Source organism: Melanotaenia boesemani, chromosome 9, assembly GCF_017639745.1.
Source record: "Melanotaenia boesemani isolate fMelBoe1 chromosome 9, fMelBoe1.pri, whole genome shotgun sequence".
In the NCBI taxonomy this organism is placed as follows: Eukaryota; Metazoa; Chordata; class Actinopteri; order Atheriniformes; family Melanotaeniidae; genus Melanotaenia; species Melanotaenia boesemani.
The window spans coordinates 18,493,367-18,513,450 of NC_055690.1; the positions used below are offsets into that span (position 1 = coordinate 18,493,367).

The 20,084-nt window shown below is 38.0% G+C and overlaps 1 protein-coding gene across 1 annotated transcript in view; it reads left to right on the forward strand.

Moving 5' to 3' along the window:
• Nucleotides 1–20,084, forward strand: part of schip1 (schwannomin interacting protein 1) — a 232,371-nt gene that overhangs the window by 66,491 nt on the left and 145,796 nt on the right. Inside the window, exons 6-8 of the mRNA XM_041994401.1 lie at nucleotides 2,856–2,920; nucleotides 3,113–3,184; nucleotides 3,506–3,641. Of these exons, the coding sequence (XP_041850335.1) occupies nucleotides 2,856–2,920; nucleotides 3,113–3,184; nucleotides 3,506–3,641 (273 nt within the window). The remainder of the gene's footprint in view (nucleotides 1–2,855; nucleotides 2,921–3,112; nucleotides 3,185–3,505; nucleotides 3,642–20,084) is intronic.

Below are 20,084 nucleotides of genomic sequence, written 5' to 3' on the forward strand. Positions count from 1 at the left end.
GGTTACAAGAATGGATAGAAGAAGGAAAGACTTCTGTATACAATATAATAAATTACCTCTGACAACACACTCAGCTTTTGGTTTGATACACAGTAATTGCAAAATGTATACTGCTGTAGATTGTTAAATCAATAACGCGTATTAAGATCACTGTAAATGTCCTGCTGAGGTCAGGATTAAGTCTAAGTGGTGAATAATGTGCTCCGGATATTGGTGTTGGAGCTACTGTTTTGCAAGCGCACACACACAACTATATACGAGCATGTATAGTGAATATTAAAAAAACAAAAGCCATAAAAGGTAAAGAAAAAAATCTGAAGTTGAAAATTGTACATTTAAAAACTTAACATCATGGTTCATATGCGAGATGAACTGATGTAAAACAACCATGCATGTCTGTATCCTGTAATTCTGTTAATTAACGTTTAGCAAAAAGAAAATGTGTAGTTCCTGCCTGAATTGTTCGGAATTAGTGATTGAAGTATTTACCTGCATTTTGACCCAGTAACTTCTTTTTTTTTTTGTGCTTTTTCCGTGTGTGGAAATGTTATTCAATTCTAAAATGCAGCTAAATAAAAACAATATGGGGAACATTTTAAACTTTCCTAAAAGTCAGAAGTCACTGTTAGCCCTGTCTATAAACAGCAGTTCTAGCCCTTTAAAGTTCACACTATGAACAGAGCCACAGAATTTTTTTTTTCCCTTTTTAACGTTTTTCTTGGGACAAAAATAATAAGAAGACTCCTTGTTTTTAATATAGGGTTGAGATAATACTTAAAAATATAATAACAATAGCTGAATTGTCAAAAATGGAAACAATACAAACACTTTTGACATTACATACCTAAACCAATTGGTAGCGATGACTCAGGCAAGCTTACGTTTATTAAGATTCATTATAGTCACTGAAAATTTTTCTTAACTAATTAATGGCAAAAGAAAAAAAGCTGTAACACAGTTGAGTTTAAGTCAGGACTTACAGAAAATAGAGATACTTCTCTGTGTCAGGTTTTGCTCGTGTGTGAGAAAGTAAACAGATTTTTGTGTATCTGTATGTATGTGTGGCTGTGCAAGTATGTGCTTAAGGTGGGCTAATAGTTTGTCTGGCTTGGCCTCTGATGGGGCCATCAGTAACTCTAAGGGGAACTTGAAATTATCAGCTCATTCAGTCTCCTAGCCACTCCATTACCCAGAACATCACACACACACACACACACATACACACACACGTGCGCCTTATCCTCATTTACTATTCCTGATTTTGTCCTTCATTATTACCTTCTCCATTATCCATCTGCTGTATTTTTTGCTGTCCAACTTTTTTTCTATGATCTTCATGACTCATAATTATTTTAGTCTTTTGAGTTTGATTAAAAAGACTAAATCTTTCTTTCACTCATTTTAACTCTCATTTCATCCATTTAAGGTCTCAAAACCCCCATACTGCTTTTTTTGTTTTTTTGTTTTTTTTATAAGTTTGCTTAAAAGTGTTTGAGTGTGAGTGTGTGACAATGACAGACAGTACAGGAGACAGAGACCACTGTCTGTTGAGGGAAGCATCACGTTTGATTTGGTAAGGCTGAGCTGACACTCAGAAGTGTTCTGTAGAGGTTTGGGTTATACAAAATCTACAGTGGAGATAAACCTATCCTCTTAATCAATGTCCTTTGCTTTATAAAGAAATTAGAGTAAAAGATAAAAAATAAGTAAAGACAAAAACATCCACTTGATGCGATCATTGATCGCTTGTCAGAGCACTTGATTTTTGTTTAATTTGCTGTTTGAAGATGTAATGAGAAAAACACAGCCTGCCACACTGAATCAAGATCTTTTTGCTGCTGTGTTTGCATTAACTTAAAAAATGAGTAGGATATGTCTCTTATATGTCTATGAGTAAAATAATCTCTTCTTGGTCACACCTCATGAGGGCTTCTTTATGGGAAAGATTTATAACACTGAATAATGAATATTAATGAATGAATATTAAGGGACTGAGATATGCAGTTACAGCTAACGTAGCATATAAGCATTTATTTTATGTCATAGTATATCTAATATATGCAATAAATGTCTTTATTTGGATTTCTTTACACTCCAATCTGCTATTTAATAGATGCAATATAGTTTTTCATGTAAAGGCCACTTTGTGGTAATGAATCCTTCTAAACCAAAGTCAAATAATCATGAGTAAATTGGATTGTACATACAGAATAACTATACTGTGACGGAGGTTGTAGATGCTCAGTGCCCTGATGTGACCCTCTCGGCTCATCAGGAAGAACTGCTCCACTTAAACTTTGCTGCTCCTTTGTAATTGAATTAGTCTGCTCAATTATGTAGAGGCAGGCCTGTCCTCATTACACAGTGCTATTAAAACACAGGAATGGAGCCGAAGGGAGGAGAGTAGCTTGCGATGAATGGAGGGGGGAGCTTAAAATCATTTTAGTAAAAGCGTAAAGTTTTACTGCTCTGTCTTCAAACTGTCTGCCATGTCTGTACAACAATACGGTGGCTAGAAGAAAGATGTCCTACTGTATCTTCTCTGCTTTGCCTCTGGGCAGAATGCATTGAAAACTGCTACGGCAGCAGATGTGAACTTATTTCAAAGCTTAGTTCACCAACTTTACAGGAAAGCATCACACTGAGCCAAAATGCTGCCAATCTACTTCCTTCAGGGGCCCTTAGCTCAGCACAATGATTGCACATCTTCCACACATCCATTCATAGTTTCATGCACAATAACTCTAGGGATCCCCTCTCTTCTTTGAAGTCTGCATCGCATCTGAGATGCTAACTGCCTTCTTATTTCTGACTGCTTGGCTCTTTTGTTTGTCCCTCTGGCCTCGCTCACCCAGGATCACCTAAAGAGCCTCCAGAGTGGCCACAAGCATGCTAATGATGAAGGTCTCCAGCTGCAGAGGTAGGTCAGCTCACATGCACACACAACAATAAATGCAGAGACAGAATGAGCAGCTTGCTCCTGTGCTTCTTCAAATGTCCTCCACATGGGACACAGGCATTGCTGTTTAATTACTGATAACCCAAATTGGATTTGTATGTGTGTGTGTCCTCTAAGTGTCTCCTAACCTTTATTCCCTTTTATCCTGCCCAGTAATCATCTGACTATGGACCTAGACAATAACATCAATATCAACCTGCCACCTGTTGAGACCAAGGTGTTGATGTGAGTGCATCTTGTATCTATGAAAGGATCAAAAGAAAAAATTATAGTATTTTCCACTTAAAACAGCTTAAGGTTCTCATAGAAAATCCCTTTTTCTTGATCTAATTAATTAACTTGATATACAGCAATGAAAAGTCTTTTGAAAGGGCAGCTATGTAAAGAAGTTGTAAATAACTGCTCCAGATAGCAAGAAAATGAGTGAAAAAGAGAAAAAACAAATGTTCTTGTTTACTTCAAAGTGAACTGATCTTTCAGAAAGCTTAATTCATCATCCATACCCGTGTCTTTCTTTTCATGCTGCCTGTTCATCATTACCTGCAGTATCCAGCGGGCTTGGCGTGACTTCCTGCAGAGACAGGAAGTGGAGAAAAGGAGCCCCTCCCCTCCCTCACTCTCCTCTTCTGACAAGATGAGCATGTCAATCAGCATGATGACCCTGTCAGATGGCAGCACCCCTGTAAGTCATCCTTGCATCAAACATATTCTCCATGAAAATATTAGCTAAGTGGAGGCCATGGAGGCCATTTGGATCTTTGGTACTGAAACTCCAACTGTTTCAAAAGTATTCTGCAGAAAGCACAAATGAGATAATGAAGGAAGCACTTAAGCTCCTTTCCTATAAATATCAAGTAAATTTGTTTTAATGCTACTTGTACTGTTTCACCACGCAGCTGTACAACCTGTAAATGACACATAGTGTAAATGTTAAGAAAACAGGCTCAAGATATTCAGACTGGGTGGTTTCTTTTATACTTTTTTCATGCATGTTATACCTATTAAGTGATTTCTGTTGGACAGATTGCTGAACAGACCTGGTACATAGCTTTATTGACTCATTTAAGCTTTTAGGTGTTCAGTTTTGTCCCACTGACAAGCTGAACACCCACTTCAACAAAGACAGCTTTGGTGCTAAAACACAACGGTTACTTTTTAATGACTTCAAGCTTTATGCAAATCAACAGTTCTTGATTTTCAGGTTTTTTTTTTACATCAGCAGAAGCAGCTTGTGGATAGCACTTCAAAGTGTTTATCGTAATTAGATTCTGCAAATTCCACTGTTTCACAGATCAGACTTCGGGTTTTATAACTGCCAGATAACTATAGAAAATAATATTCCATAACAAATGCAATAATGTGTGTTTTAATTCATCTGTTTGTGTATCTTGACATAAGTACTAATAATTCTAGTAGATTTTTTTTTTTTTTTTTTTGCAAATGTATGCAGATGTTGGATTGTTTTGAGTTTTTCCTGCTCTTTGTGGAGCTAACTGTGCATGTAGCACCATCGCTGTCCAGAGGAGGGCAGCAACAGTCAGGTTCTATCTCTGGAATGCAAACCTAAAACTGGTCTCTTTCAAAGAGGATATATGAATGGATGTGCTCTCACTTGCACACAGATATACACACTTTCTTAATGCAAAACATCACTGAAATGGAAATCAGTGAAATAGCCATTCTCATTCAGTACGACTTTCAATCTTCCATTTAACCAGACCACCCTAAATCCCCTGGATTTTCTCTACTTCGTCTGCTGTGGTCATTATAATTCTACACTGACTGTCTGCAGCCTGCTGGCTGAATAGCAAGTATTTCTCTACACTTCCCTACTAATCTCTGAGCCTGAAGTCAACAGGCAGGTTAAATCTCGGAGACGGCAAAGAGAGTTGTGTGTATAAGCACACTTAGGTGGTACTTGTCAACTCAGTCGCCACTGAAGGAGACTGTTTGATTTGGATTCTTGTGGATAAAAGTGGGGTCAGGGTGGTTATGAGTATGAGCAATTCAAACAGGTCTGCAGCAGAAATAAATATGTTTCAGAGCTGTCAGTTAACTTGTGCAGTAGATGGTGAGTATATAGTCCAGGAAGGTTGTGGATAAAGTCATCCAGGATTGTTTGTACACATACATGAAACACACACATAACAAACAGCGGTTTTGTTTGATATCCTTTGCGATTTCAGGGAAATGCTTAGCTCAGGGACTTAGACCTGCTGACGAGGGCAGATGATCATCACTGAGAAAAAGAAAGCAAGAGCAAGTGTATGCATTAAGACCCTAAGGTCAAGGGAGATGGAGAGCAGCAGAGAGGAGCGGAAGATGAAAAACAGACATTATCTCAGAGGTTGAATGTGCTGATACTGTGGATCTGCTCTCTTTGCTTTAAGAAAGGGAAGCCCAGCCTCACCATTCATACCGTGTGATTTCACTACTTTAAAAAATGTGACAGCTGACAGTAGTCCAGTATTATGTGCTTTGTCATCTCGCTTCACACACGGCCTCTTTCTGTGCATTTTTCATGTTGTTTAAATCTTTCTTTTACAGTAATGCTTTTTCAGGATGAGACAGCTCTGCCTTGTTTGAATTTCTAACACTTTCAATCCTGTTGACCCAGCAATGCCCGCATAACACTCACAAGAGATGGAGTCATATTTTATTGACATAGTAATACAGAAGTCATCTCTAAAGTGATTGAATTTCTAATATTCGTGACTATAATATCATTCTTTGACAAAAGCCTGCTGCATGACACTGCATCATGTGTATAGGTTTGTGTGCAAACATGAAAGCCAGGCTTTGTGTTGCTGTGCTTTCAAGACGAATGAACCTACTGTTCTCAGCAGAAACACTTGGTTGACATGTGACTCTGAAATGTGTAAATGATCTTTCACACTGCAACTTGGCTCATTCATTGCCATAGCAATATTGCAAAACAGAGTAGCTCTGAATATCTCGTTTTATGATCAATCCCTCTGCTCTATAGCAATACCACAGAGGAAGGCAAAAATGATAGGTTTCATTAAAGGGGAACCTAACAAAACTCTGGCTTTTATGCTCAGATATGAATCAGCTGTCTAAATTTTATTGTTTCATAATACTGTGCTGCATCCACAAAGCCAGACAGACCACCTAAGTGCACACAAACAGGAGAGTAAGGACACACATTCAAACACAGGCACACGGACACACAGACCTCTGCTGCTTCAATTTCAGGCTGTCTAGAAGATAGATGTCCTTTTATTACCACACATCAATCAATACTGTTTGGAGACTGGGTGTATGTTTTCCTAGCAGAGTTACCACTAAATTACTTGAGAAATGAGGATAATAACAAGCATTCAGAGAGGGAGCTCAGAAGATCTCAAGTCTACACAAGAGTTTTGTTTTTTCATTGCTAAAACCATGAGAGAACTCACTGGAATATAGTTCAGTTTTTAGTCTCAATTTTTAAGCTTTTGCATTGTGAGAACAGGAGCTGTCCATTGCTTTGGTGCTGAATTAAGGTCAGTGATGTAGTAGCACAGTTAGTACGCTAGAGGGAGGCCCTGTATCATGACAGAGTTGTGTTGCGCTATCTGAGGAGTGTTCATTGTGGAACACAAATGTTGATATTTTTGGGAACACGGCATCCTCAGGATCTCAAAGCAAAAATATTCAGTGAATTTTTGCTTATTGTGTTTATTTAAATATATTATTTAATTGGTTTTGTTCTTTTTTTTTTTCATTCAAGTGTATCATAGCTTGTTTCCTACAAAATTCCAGCATTAGTGCTTAAAACCAGGCCAAAGCATCATCTGCAATATTACTTTAGGTTATCAAGTCTAGTAATAGATTAAGTTTTTTGTTTGTATACTTGTAAAAGAATAAACAAACATGTGTTACCTCAAATATCTGTAAATGCATGTGAGTGTGTTGATTGATCAAGGGCACAGAGGGGCAAATTAGCCCATCTCTCCTGTTAAGGTGCAGTGAGACTGGGCTGAGCCTTCCCTGTCTGCCTACTGTCATGCATCTCCATCTCAGCCCCTCCATCAGCACCCTCTAACCACGTCCCTCCCCCTTTTTTTCTGACATGTCAGTTTATTTTTGCCTTCCCCTTTTATATTTAATGTCTCTTTTTCTTGTCTTCATCTGCAGTATATGCTTCTCTCTGAGTCTTCCTGCAGGTTTCTTTCTATGTGTTTCAATCTGTCCCTTTATCACTTACCCTCTTACTGTTCTCTTGGCTTTATCAGGTAAGGCAGCTGCTGCAGCAGCTGCAGCTGTGAAAACCTGGTTGCAGAGATAAAAATGGGCTTGCCAAAGTTTAGAGAACTTCTGTTGGGTCACTCTGTGCCACCTTTTTATGTACAGGGCAGGTATATAAAGCAGCAGTGTGATATAAGACATTTAGCTATATTCCACTATGTCACTTTAGGTCTCCAAGTTAACCCCTGGGGCTTCTTGGAATTGTCCAGGCATAACACACTGACTTCCCTGTAGCTAAGTCTAATTTATCACCATACAATGCATTAGAACTTCAGCAGATTACTGAGCCAGCAGGCTGCACAGCTTGTATCCTGTGTCAAAGCATTTAACCCTTTGTGTTAGTTTCACCAATCTAATCCAGTGCAGCATACAAACTGTTGTTCTTTCACTGATGCAAATCATCCTAATCCAACACATGCAGCCTCTTTTTTTTTTTTTTTTTTTTTTTGATCACTGTATGAACCAACGGTTCATTACTGTAAATGAAAGAGGCAGAAAAGGTCATATTTTGTATTCTACCACTTTAGCAGAACCATGGCTGGCCCTCAGGCTCATTTTGCCCCCTTTTCTAGAATTAGTTGTCTCAACATGATAGCTCTCATTTCAGGGCAGTGAGTGCCAGAACATATAAGAAGCCAAATTCTCTTTTTTTTTCAGACATGTCACATAGTATTAAAATGAGTTTGCATTGCAACAGTCACTGGGGCAGCAAGCAACAACCAGTTCTTTGGATATGCTTCGGTTGTTCATGGATAGATTCCAAATATATGTTCCATTGCCACTACCAGGACATGCAATTTCCTCAACACTGTTTCAACAGCCATAATATTATTCTTAATCAACACACTGCAAGCTAAGTCAGCAGTCTGTAACATGCTGTCACCCTTCCAAACATTGCCTTTTCCCAGTAGCCTTTCCCTTCTACTCCTCCACTGTGGAGCAGAACATCCCTGCGTTGATTTATGGTAATTATGCAAATGAAACATAAGGCTTTAGAAATTAATGCTAACCCCCACCAGTCTCTTGATCACTTGAGGATGGGTGTAACTGGAGCCAATGCGTTCTACAATCCTGTTACTGTAATACCAAGGACAATGCAAAAAGCCTAGGTCAGGAGATTAAGGACTGGCTTGAATTAGTTTGGGTTTATTGAAGCTTCATAGGCACAGTTCACATATTTAATTATTTCTTTTCATTAGGTGCAAATTGACTGAAAAGGCTTCCTACACATGCGCCTATAATCTGTTTTTATTCCTCAAGAGTGATGCGCTGTCTGTAGGCTGCAGATTTCATTGACATAAGCCCTCCTGTTGTAATCTCTCACCTAGATTAGATGTACTGCACGGTGTTGGTGCAGGTGTTGGTGTGCAGAGTCTTTGTTGTGTTTGAGTTGGGTCTGGCAGAGTGACAGCCTTGACAGGATGTAGGAGGGCTGCTTTGACAATCCAGCCAAGGTATTGATTGACAGCATTATTAGTGACCTCACACCACTCCACCTCCACATTACACAGACTGATTCTAGATCTGAAAGCTTCAGAACAGAAATCCTCCTGGCTGCAATCCAACAAACTGATTTGAAGGAATATTGATGTCTTCTGTCTTTCCAGCTGAGTTTCTTTGTAAATGTTTCAGCCACCCTCCAGATATGTGAAGGACATTCATATGACTCTTATAATTATGGATTAGAGAGACGGAGCCTTCTCTGTAATAATGTCTGATGGGGGGCAGCGAGGTCTGACTCTCTGCTAATCACCTGCCAGCAGAATGTCAAATCAAACATGGGCCCTTTCACACCTGGGACATGCCATGTCATCCGCTCTCTGAAGTGTGTAACACTCATTATCACTGCGTGACATGTTTGATGTGATATGCGTCTAAATGTTATAGATGATGGGTGTGGATATAAATGTACAGAGTTCTTATGAAACTAATGATTATGTCATTAACTGTGAGACACATTGAAAAGCCAGCCATAACTATCTTTATGTTAGCTAAAAGAAAAAATAGCAGGCTTGTGGGACAGTTGTTTACAAATGCAGGCAGCTTTTACTTCAGAGTGTTGTCATGTTGCTTTTGTATTATCTGATAAATTCCACAGGAGGTCACTGTTCTGCTTTGTTGTGGCAGACTAGCAGGGAGGAGTCCAGGTCCATTAAAAGCTCCTATCACAATGGATCTCTTCTCTGCTCTGGAGGCTATCTTTATTCAAAGTCAATTACACATTTAAACTGGTTTTGGGGTGTGTATTTTCAGAGATGCCATGCAAATTGCTGGAGCTGCAGTCACTCGTGATGCTGTTGTGGAGGGGGCACTTATAATTTGCAAACACCCCCTTCTCTTTCTGTCTGATAATGCCAGTCAAGAGCCTCTAGATTAATGATAATATCTCATTATTTCTAATTTGTTTTTAAAAGAGAGGTGAGCTGCTGTTTATTTCACAGGCTTATCTGCCCTCTGTCTCTATTTCCTCCTTTCACTGTTTCTTCCCCTGTTCTTCCTTTCCCTTTTCTCCTTGAGCCTTTTAATTTCACAACACTTGAATAAAATATTTAAGTGCTTCAGCATGACGTCAGATGTGCGAACAAGCTGCTGGGTTTTTCCAGCCTGCCTTCTATTTATACATTTCCTCTCTTCTATGTTTTTTTCCATCCTCAACCGGCTTTATTGGTTTGTCATGAATACAACTGTGTTGCCAAAATATGAACAAATGAAGACATTAGTAAGAGGAAATTATGATAAAAATTAAATGTGCTAGTAAGGGAGCAGAATTTTACTTACTCCTTGCACCAATACTACAGCACTCACTGGGCAGCATGTAGTCATGTAATTGCTTAAGTAAGAATAGTAGCCTGTTGTAAATATACAATATTGAAATTTATTTGAAGTCTCTGTGCAATTTTGTGCAACTTTTTGTTTGTTTTTTGTTTTTTTGTTTTTTATTTATTATTCTACTCTAAACAGTTATTGTTAATAAGGTGCCAACACAATGAAGCCTGAACACAAAGAAACTACTTTGCATATGTGTGTAGGAATCCATGTCTCCTCAGATCTCAGTTGAGAATAGAATTATGAATAACTGTGATTGTCCAGGCTGTTAACAGCTCTTTGTGTGGACACAATTGCTTTGAAACATTAGAACAGAAATGGACTCCCTAATGTTTGCAAAAGCAGCAGCAGAGAAGAGAAGGAACCCCGCTCTTACAAAGTCTAAAGTTTTCTCATAATGCTACGACTATAGCTTACTGGAATACATTTCACTGAAACAGCAAAGATAAAACATTAAAACATTACAGGAAGCATAATGCTGGCTGCTGCTGTGCTTTTCCCATCTAAATATTTTTTTATTTCTTACTTTTTTTCTTAAGCAAATCAGTATCTTCCAGTTGTTTTTTTTATCCCTCAACCATCACAACATTATCTCATCGATCTCTACTTGCTCAGTAGCACGGGCATGATTGATCATTAATGTCTGTATGAGGACAGAGGTGATATGAAAGGCCACTGACTGATATAATTATGACTCATCTTTGCTCTGGAATCTATTGATTGGGGCTTTGCTGAGATACTGTAATCAAGACTAGATTAGCCACATGCCATAAAGTGTCATCTGTGTGAGATTTTTGAACAGTTTAAGGGCTCATCCCGCTTATGAACATTGGACTGAATTTGCTGGTAAAATAAGGTAAACATGAACTTAGTGTGCATGGTTGTTTGTCTGTAAACTGGCTTCTGTCAGGTGGCAGCTGCATAGACATCAGCAACCCCTGAGACTCTGAACTTGATAGTGGATAAGGATGGATGGATGGATGAGCTTTTCTTAAGATCCTTCTTCGGATAGAAGGTTATTATAGTATCTGATAAATGTATGAATCAGGATACTAATGATTTAAATTTGAAAGAAGATATCTTTTATTACATCAGATTCTAGCTCTTTGCAGTAAAAAGTCTGCTGAAGCTAATTAATTATGCACATTTAGTGCATGTATGCTCCCTCTAAGGCCACATTTAACCCAGGTGAAAGTAAAACTGCTTCATGTTACTAGCGGACATCTTATAGTGGGAGATGACAATTTCTTATTAATATGGGTAGCATCAGCATGCATGCTCTAAGCCTCACACATTAAATAAGCACTCACACACACAGGCACATAGTAAGAAAGGAAGCAAGGAAACAGTGTGTTACTATTCATCTGGAAGTGACACAATTTTTCACGTAGATTATATCAAGAAATGTAAGATGTGGGTGTGTGTCTGTGTGTAAGTATGTAGGAGACACAGGGTGCAAAGGAACAGCCTGCAGCATTGTTCACATCCAGCCTCATTTAACCAGATTCCACTCCTCCTTTATCAGCAAGATCATTATCCTCTCTCCTCCTGCCCCAGCAGCCTTACTTCTTACTAGGACTCAAGGTAGCAATAAAATAGCACATATGTCGCACCCACACCCACCCTATTCCTATTATTCTGTGTTCTTTTCACATGCAAGCAAAAAAAAAACTAAAAATAGTTAACTTCAGAGTGTATTCAAGGGAAGTATTTTTTGCCACAGTATTCCTGGGGCAGCTTAAAAAATGACAAAATGAGGTTAGTGCTGCTGCTGGTGTGTGCACATGTGTCTTCACTCCTGACATCAGTGGTTTGCAGGCCACAGTTGAAGTTTACAGCAGTTGCTTTACAGAAGAAGCAAATGAAGATGGAGATATTGATGTTTAATGTTTCAACTGCTTCCAGCCGAATATGCCTCCATCATTTCAACCTAACTGTACTCTGCTTTTACTCCCTCATGAAGAACTCTTTTTTTCATACCGCTGCCTGTTTCTCATCAAAATGACAGTATTCTCCCATTTTGCTTTAGTGATGTTTCTTTGCCAGGTCTGAACTGATTTTTCAGCGAAGTTCTCCATGTTGTTATTCAACTTGAACAATCCCGCTACTTATTCAGCCCTGTGAGATCCCACTAATAGTCACAATGGCTGCTGAGGCGTGGAACGGTAGGTTATACTGAACCAACTCTGGAAATAAAACAAAACAGCACACAGACCAGACGTGGATTGTTGTGTATGTGTCTGCATGTATTTGAGGGTGTGCATGTGCTCTCTCAGATGTGACCATCTAAGCTGTGATTTTTATTAAAATACTGAACATGCAGTCTATTTGAGAAAGAAAGAAAGAGAGACGGAGATGACGGGGATTTTGTTTCACGGTTTATTGGTTTGGCATTTAGAGACTAGGGAAATCCTGTGGAGAAGAAAGAAGGAAAATGTATTGAACAGAAGGGAGATAAATAAAAAAAAAAAGAGGGGGGGGGGGGGGGGTTACACTCCTACCGAGTGGTCCAGTCTCCAGAGAGAAATAAACTGATTTGTGATTAATGAAAAGATGGAGAAGAGGCTTCCTCTCATTCTTTCCCTTTCACCCTTCTTTCTCTTTTTTCCCCCAGTAGCCTAACTCTCTCGTTGCTTAAAATCCATCTTGGTAATGATGTCTGTGAATACGAAATGATTAGGAAGCAAATGAAGAGAAAAATCTGCCATTAAATGAAGACCAAAACATTTTATGGTTTTATCATTGCACAGCTTGTCTCTACTCACATGGAGATGTTATCACAAGGTAAACACCTAACGTTTTAAAAATATGGAAATGCCATCCTTTTCCTTGATGACTTTTCTTTTCTGCAGTATACATAAGTTTTATAGCAAATGAGTAGAGCTTAAAAGGAGAATTGAGTCCTCTGTACATACAGTATACAACAGCAATAAATAAAACTCATAGTTTAAACCTTTAATTAATCAATTTGTCTTATGTACTTTAAAGGTAACAATACTGTGTTTACTCAGATTGACATTTAAACAGACATGGTTTAACCTATATTGAGAATGTCTCCAACAAAGTCCATTGAACATCAGTGAACACACCTAGCACAGAAATACAAGTTAAAAATATCCGTGATTTTGAAACTAAAGAGACTCACAAAATTACTCAAAGCAGCTGTGGTCGTTTTGCTAAAGTGATGCCAAATTAACTGCACTGCTTTCACAATTTAATGGTTTAAAGCAGATGAGCAAGTGCTCCAGACTTGGAACGCGGGTTGTAAGTGAAAATCTTATTTCTTGTAAAATACTGGAAAGTGCAGCATAGGCTGCAACACATCCAACCATCTTCTAAACTATTAAACTTTATGAAAGAAAAGTGAGGATGGATGATGGAACCACAATGTTTAGTCAAATGACACCAATTTATGGTTGTTCATTTTAGAGGCTCCAGCATGTATGATGCAAGCACATCCCAGAGTTGGATTGTGATGATGGGGTTGCACAAGTGCATGTTGGGGTAAAAGGCGTCTATGAATGGCATTATAAATACCTGTGTATATTTGGAATCCTGATTGACTACATGCCCCCCGGTCTTGAAAGGTTTGGCACAGGAGGAATATTCCAATTGATATTGACAATTGACACTAACCCCTTCATCATTGAACTTTCTAAAGGGACCCTATTATGCTCAGAGGGTGGTCATCTTCTCCAGATTGTGCACGTTCATGAGAAGAAAGGCACACCCACCTTCACTGCTCAGTGTAAGGCGGAAGACACCATGGTGGACACAGCAACATTTTCAGTGTCAACATGTCACAAGAAATGCTTCTTTGGCTGTGAGGAAAAGCAACATTTGTTCAACTTCCAGAAGTTTGGAGTTTGTTTTTGGGAACCAGCCAGAGAGTTGCACCAACGTTTGTATTTGTGACTGGCACTTTACCAAAGACTGCTGGATGGATAAATAAGGGCCAGTACAACAAGGGATTTGTGACCAGACTTTTCCTGAAAGGAGATTCTGTTCCTACAATCAAGGACTGCATTTCCTGAGCCACAAGCTGCAAGTACTCAAAAAGTTGCATATTTTGTTTTGATAGTTAGTGTGTAAGGAGCAGTCAAACTGAAAGAATAAGCCCACACTTACTTTACCTGATCGCTACCAGCAGGTAACACACATGTAATAATGACCAGAAAATTACCAATCGATACTGTAGATGGAAATGCTACAAACATAATAAACCTGGCTAAAAACACCCAGCTGATTAGCCACATAGAGTGGCTAGAAATACAGCTAACTATAGTGTAACAATGCATGAAAGTGTTAGCAAATGGCATCATTACCTCATCTATTTCTTGATATCAGATGTTTTCCACCTCTGTTAGCATTGTGGTACATTTGCCACATGTACACATATTAACAGGGGCGTGTACAAATATATAAGGCGAGTGAAGGACTGCTAACAACTTTAATCGGACTCTGGTAAGCAGAGTATTTACCAAACAGATACGTCCTGCTACATTCCTTGCTGCGGGTTGCTGATTTGTTCACTCTCGTTTTATGGGGTCTGATTCGGCTGTATGTTTTGTATTGACACTGTTTATTGAGTATTTATATTACTTCTGTTTGTTTTTGAGTTCTCCAAAGTGCTGAACAATAGAACAACAAACACTCCACAGTTGAAAAAAAATACTAAACAATAAAACAATAAAAAATCAATAAAAAATTAAATAAAATAAATAAAAAAATAAAACCAATAAAACTGGAATAAAAAAGTAAAACATGCAAATGTCAAGCTCAATTTTGTTCAAATGCCAGCTCAAAGAAGTGGGTCTTGAGTAGAGACTTAAAACCAGAGATAGACTGAGTAGTCGCCTCATCCCTGTAAGCAACTGAGCAGCTGTGTTTTGAGCAAGCTGCAGTCAGTGCAAAGATGACTGTCAATGCCATAATACAGAGAGTAACAATAATAGCTAGAAAGTCCAACACAGCTGTTTATTCATAAGAGCAAATTTCTTGCATGTTAAGTAAGAAAATTTCTGTAAGGCAATAGACGTTTGAATTATTTGGGCTTTAAGTAGTCCTGCAAAGGAATCTCTTTTGTTCTGCATATTGTAAACTATCTAGCAGGCAATATAATAAACATTGTAAGTTTGTAGTTACAAAAGGGTTAGGGGTTTTAAAGGGAGCTCTTGAGGCATATGGAACTTCTTTTATGCCTCATTAGACCAGTAAACTGATATCAGCTGTGCTCCTTATCTTCACCACCCCATTAGACAGCGCTGCACTGATATTAGGAACATCATTTTGGATCCCGTATTCGTGATGTGAATCACAGAACAGACAAGGGGAGTAAAAGATACAGATGATAGAGGTGGAATTTGGTTTCTATGCTGCTCAGAGAAAGGCTAAATAGTGAACTGTGGCAGAGAAAGAAGTTAAAAATATGAAAATATGAGATGGAGGAGTTGTATGATGTGCAGGGGAGAAACAGGGGTGAGCAAAAGTATAATTAGAGACACCTGGGAGATCAGATGCCACGGTTCCATGTCACACTTGCCTGTCACAAGGGAGACTTCACAGCAGCCGTAGTACAACTCATCATTCACATACATGACATGACTCAGGGGAGCAAACAGTTTTTAATATGTGAAGAACGAGGACAGGAGGATGGAAGCGTGAAGTGAAATATGATAATTAGGGAGAGAAGCAGTATTTCCCCCTGAATGACAGGATGTTAGGAAGCCAAGTTTTAAGTTGTGCATAATTTGAAGTGCAGGTGAAAGAAAGTGTCATGTAGAGGTGAGGCATGTCATGGGGTCACGTAAATGTCAGGAATTGAAAAGGAGAAACTTTGATGCATTTAAACATTGCAACCTGAGAATAGAAGGAAAATAACAGAAATTTAAGGATGAGAAGTGTAGAGACCCTGTTAGTGCTCAAGAAAAGCCTAAAAGTTCCCCTTCATTCTTTCAGCTGTTCCTGTGGAAACTATTATTTCCTTCTCAAGGGTCTCCTTCTAGTTCTTTATGACCTGAATGCATTAAAGGGTACACTCCTCACGACTATCCTTAGTGCTGCTTAAATTGCCTAAATTGGCTCTTCAGTGAGTATTTTTCAGGTTCTCTGTCAGCAGCCCTTTCTCCTGGACGTTCTGGATGCTGGACGTGGAACCAATTTGCCAAAGGAAATTAGGTTTTGAAGGAGATGTAATTCTGTCTTAAATGGAACTGTTGTTAAATAGAAAATATAGCTGTGCTTATATTGAGTGTTACTCTGTTTTTTTAACAAAACATAAAGTATACAGTATCCACTTATACTGACTACAGCAGTGTTAAGGTTGATCAAATGGGTGTCCAGGCACTAAAAGCACTTGGTTACAGTTTGTGATGTGTTGTTATACTTAATAAATCCATAGTAAACAATTGTGGCTTAAGCAATCTACTTTCTTACCCTAACTTTTTTAATGCTTTAAACCCATAGACTGTGTCTCAAAGATAGATCAAGCCGCCTGGTCTGAACCTTGAAGCTGATAGGAAGTGCCTTGAAGTGTAAAGCCAGTAATGGTTGCTAAGCCTGACCATAAAACATATCTGACTCCAGCAGCAGGAATGTGTGTGACATGATCAGAAATGTCACTATTCCCTACTATTCCATACTGACAGTATGTTTTGAAATGGACTGAACCAACATATAACATCAGGTTACAAAACTCAGGATGTTTGGGTGAAAATCATTAATACACAATACCTTAAGAAATCCCACCCAATTGTACTATTTAGCTTTTTTTTTTTTCTTTTTTTTTGTGGAAAAGCATGTCAACCTTTGAGTGATGTTAACAGTTTAACTACAGCAAATGAAATTTAAAAAAAAAATAGTCCTGGTGAAATCATACAGCTAACCTCCTTTATATAGAACACAGATATCATTTTAAAAGACAGTTAGTGATAGACAGTTTTTCTTTCTTAATATATTAACAGCAAATTCTATAATTCTGATAGTCTTGTCATTATGGGATACTGAGTGTAGACTGAAGAGGAAACAAATTAATATTTTTTTATTTGAACAAGATTTCAACTTAATAGTTGTTTGAAAAAAAATTAAAAGCTCTAAATATTTTACAACTACACTGAGTACCAACACGGACCCTGTTTCACAATCATAATCTCTCCCATGATGAAGACTGCAAGATATCTGAACCCCTCCACTCTGGTTAAATGGTGCCTCCTCACATATTTATTTGTCCATTGTGAATACAATGGAAGGAGATTAAAAGATACCAAAAATAAGTCCTGTAAATAATGTAGAGTACAATAAGTAGTCTGCAGTATTTGAAATGTTGGATTAAATCATTGCTTAAATAATTTTAAGACATAAAGAATATTACAAACCCTTAATAAAAGTCAAGAATCAATGCAAAACTGTTGCATGAGACGTGCCATTTACTGATGGTCTTGTCAGGATTTAATGCAATTTCGGTCTTTTGTCGTGCAATAAAGTTGTTTTCCTGTGTATTTTTGTTCATAGTGTTTGTCTCCCCCAAAGATAAGCTGCCTACCTCCCATGTTGAACAACAGATGTACTGTCTCAGACTACGCCTATTGTCTGCAAATTTGCATCAGCTGTCTATGAAATGATGCATGTAAGATTCATAGAGCTAACCGAGAACAGACAGCTTTGATATGGCGACATACTCCCCCTCGCATTGAGCTCCTCAGTCTCAAAATCACTCATTGACTGAGTTCATGAACTCAGAGAAAAAAGTCATACAAGAGAGATGTGGTATGTGGGGGAGGGAGTACTAGAAGTACAACTGGAAAATGTGTAGAAAGACTCTCCAAGAACTCCTTCATTTCTTTACAACTTGTTTTCCTACTCCTGTGGGAAGAACAGAAGTTTTGCTGAGAAAAGAGCTCACATCACTATAACAGCAAAGCCATTTTACCTGCTTTATAGTGAGTAGATCTCACTTGAGACAAGTAGAGGTAGAAAGTTCAGCAGGTATGAGCACAGAGAAGCCAACTAGTTTAGAGACAGACAAGTTTTCCAGCTTCAGTTGTGTTTCATTAATAATAGCTTTTCTGTACTGACTATATTTCAGAACATTATCTTCCTTTCGGTCCTATATTTGTGTAATAACTTCTTTGTCTTTATGTGCATAAAAGGTCATTGAATGATTTCAAAATCTGCCAATATAGACTACAATATGGAAGAGGCTTGCGTCACATAGGTAAAATAAATGCATTCAAATAAAACAATGTCAGTCACAATAAATAAATGTACCACCATTCCTTATTAGCATTCCCTTCAAAGTCTTACAAATTCAATACTGTGCTCTTGCAAGTATTATCTGAACAAACTAATGCGCTCTGCATGCATAATATGGACCATTTATTTATTGGGTTTCCAGCACAAATCCATCTTATTCAGTGAATCAAAGTACCAAAGTAGGTAAAGGTGATGCCACTATATTTCAGTCAAAAGCTGTAATTAAAAGACAGATAACTAAGCAGACACTCATTACTTTAAATAAGCAGTTCATTTAGTTTATTACTGCAAAAAAAACCATAAGAAGACGTAGGTGATGGAAAGATGAAGCTCTAATAAATCACACATTCAACGATGTCCTGCTTTAGTCAAGACCACTCAGAACAAGATGGATTTATGTTCAATGTACAGTAATGTCAATAAAATACATAGATTTTTTCCAATTGTGCAATATGCCTGGATTATTGATTTTTTTAACTCATGACAAAACACCTCAACAAGTGCATCGGTGTACATTTATTAAAGGCAGCTAGGAACTAAAAAGCTGCTTTGCAAAGATTAACAGACAACAAAAAAATGTATTTGGCATATTACTTTACTTCTACCACTCAGTAGATTAAAACACATTCATATCTAAAGCAGACTGAATTTTGTTTGCTTCATTACCTTGCACTTCTGCAAAGCATTAAGATTCCTCATACATATGAGCTTGTGGAACCAGGAAGTTCATCCATAATTCAACTATTTTAGACGGAAAACACAGATTTATTAGATTCTATATCCAGTTAAAATAAAAAAAAATGTATATTATTATTAAAATACATATAATTTATATTATGAATGTTTATGGGTTTTTTTTTCTGGCCTCTTGTAATAACACATATTTTTGAAACAGGTTCATCTGAGTTAACATGAATTGAAGGCTTTGGAAGCAAATATAGGCAGTGGGAGATTAGAAACCTCTGACTTTATTATTATTTCAAGGCAAGCAGGCACATCTTTAAGTAGTGTGTGTGTGTGTGTGTGTGTGTGTGTGTTCACAGACCCTACATTTGTGAATGTCTATCTGTCTGAATGTGCTACTAAGTAAAACTCACTGGGCCATGTCTCCATATGTCTGGCCTCGATGCAATTTGTGTCTTTGAGTTATGGACTAAGATTAGCTGAATCACTTTTCAGTAAAGCAGATTGCCCTGCTCAGACACACAATTTATGTCTTATTTTTTCTCTCTGTGCCAAAAGGCTTGTCTGCGTTTATGGGCATCCGTTTTGTACATGGACTGGATTAAAAAACGTGTGATAATCAGTAATAAGACATTAGAAGAATAGTGGAAATCTGCGCTAAATGTCATTAAGGAATGTAGATGTTTAAACAGCAGAATGCTATTCCATATCAAAAAGCTACAGACTGTGTAATTTTATGTTAATAGTCCGCCTAAAACACAGAAAACTGTAACAGATGCTCATAGCTGTTTGAAACTGTACCTACAAGGGATTTTCCATAAACAACTGTCACATCAGTGAACCAGAGCCCATCTCTGCACAGCTAATAGCACGGGTGCTTGGATCTACTCTAGCAGCAGACTGCATGTGCTAGATTAGACGATATAGGAAGTGGAAATCAAAAAAGGAACACAGGGAACTCTTTTTTTTCTATTTCTTTTTTAAACATGGGCATTCAGTGGGAATTATAGTGTTTTTTCTGTAAACAGACAGTGATGCAAATGTTGTTTCTATTCCATGCAAACAAAAGATCATCATTTGTGGGAGTGATAAGGAGTTTTTGGTGTGTTGTGTC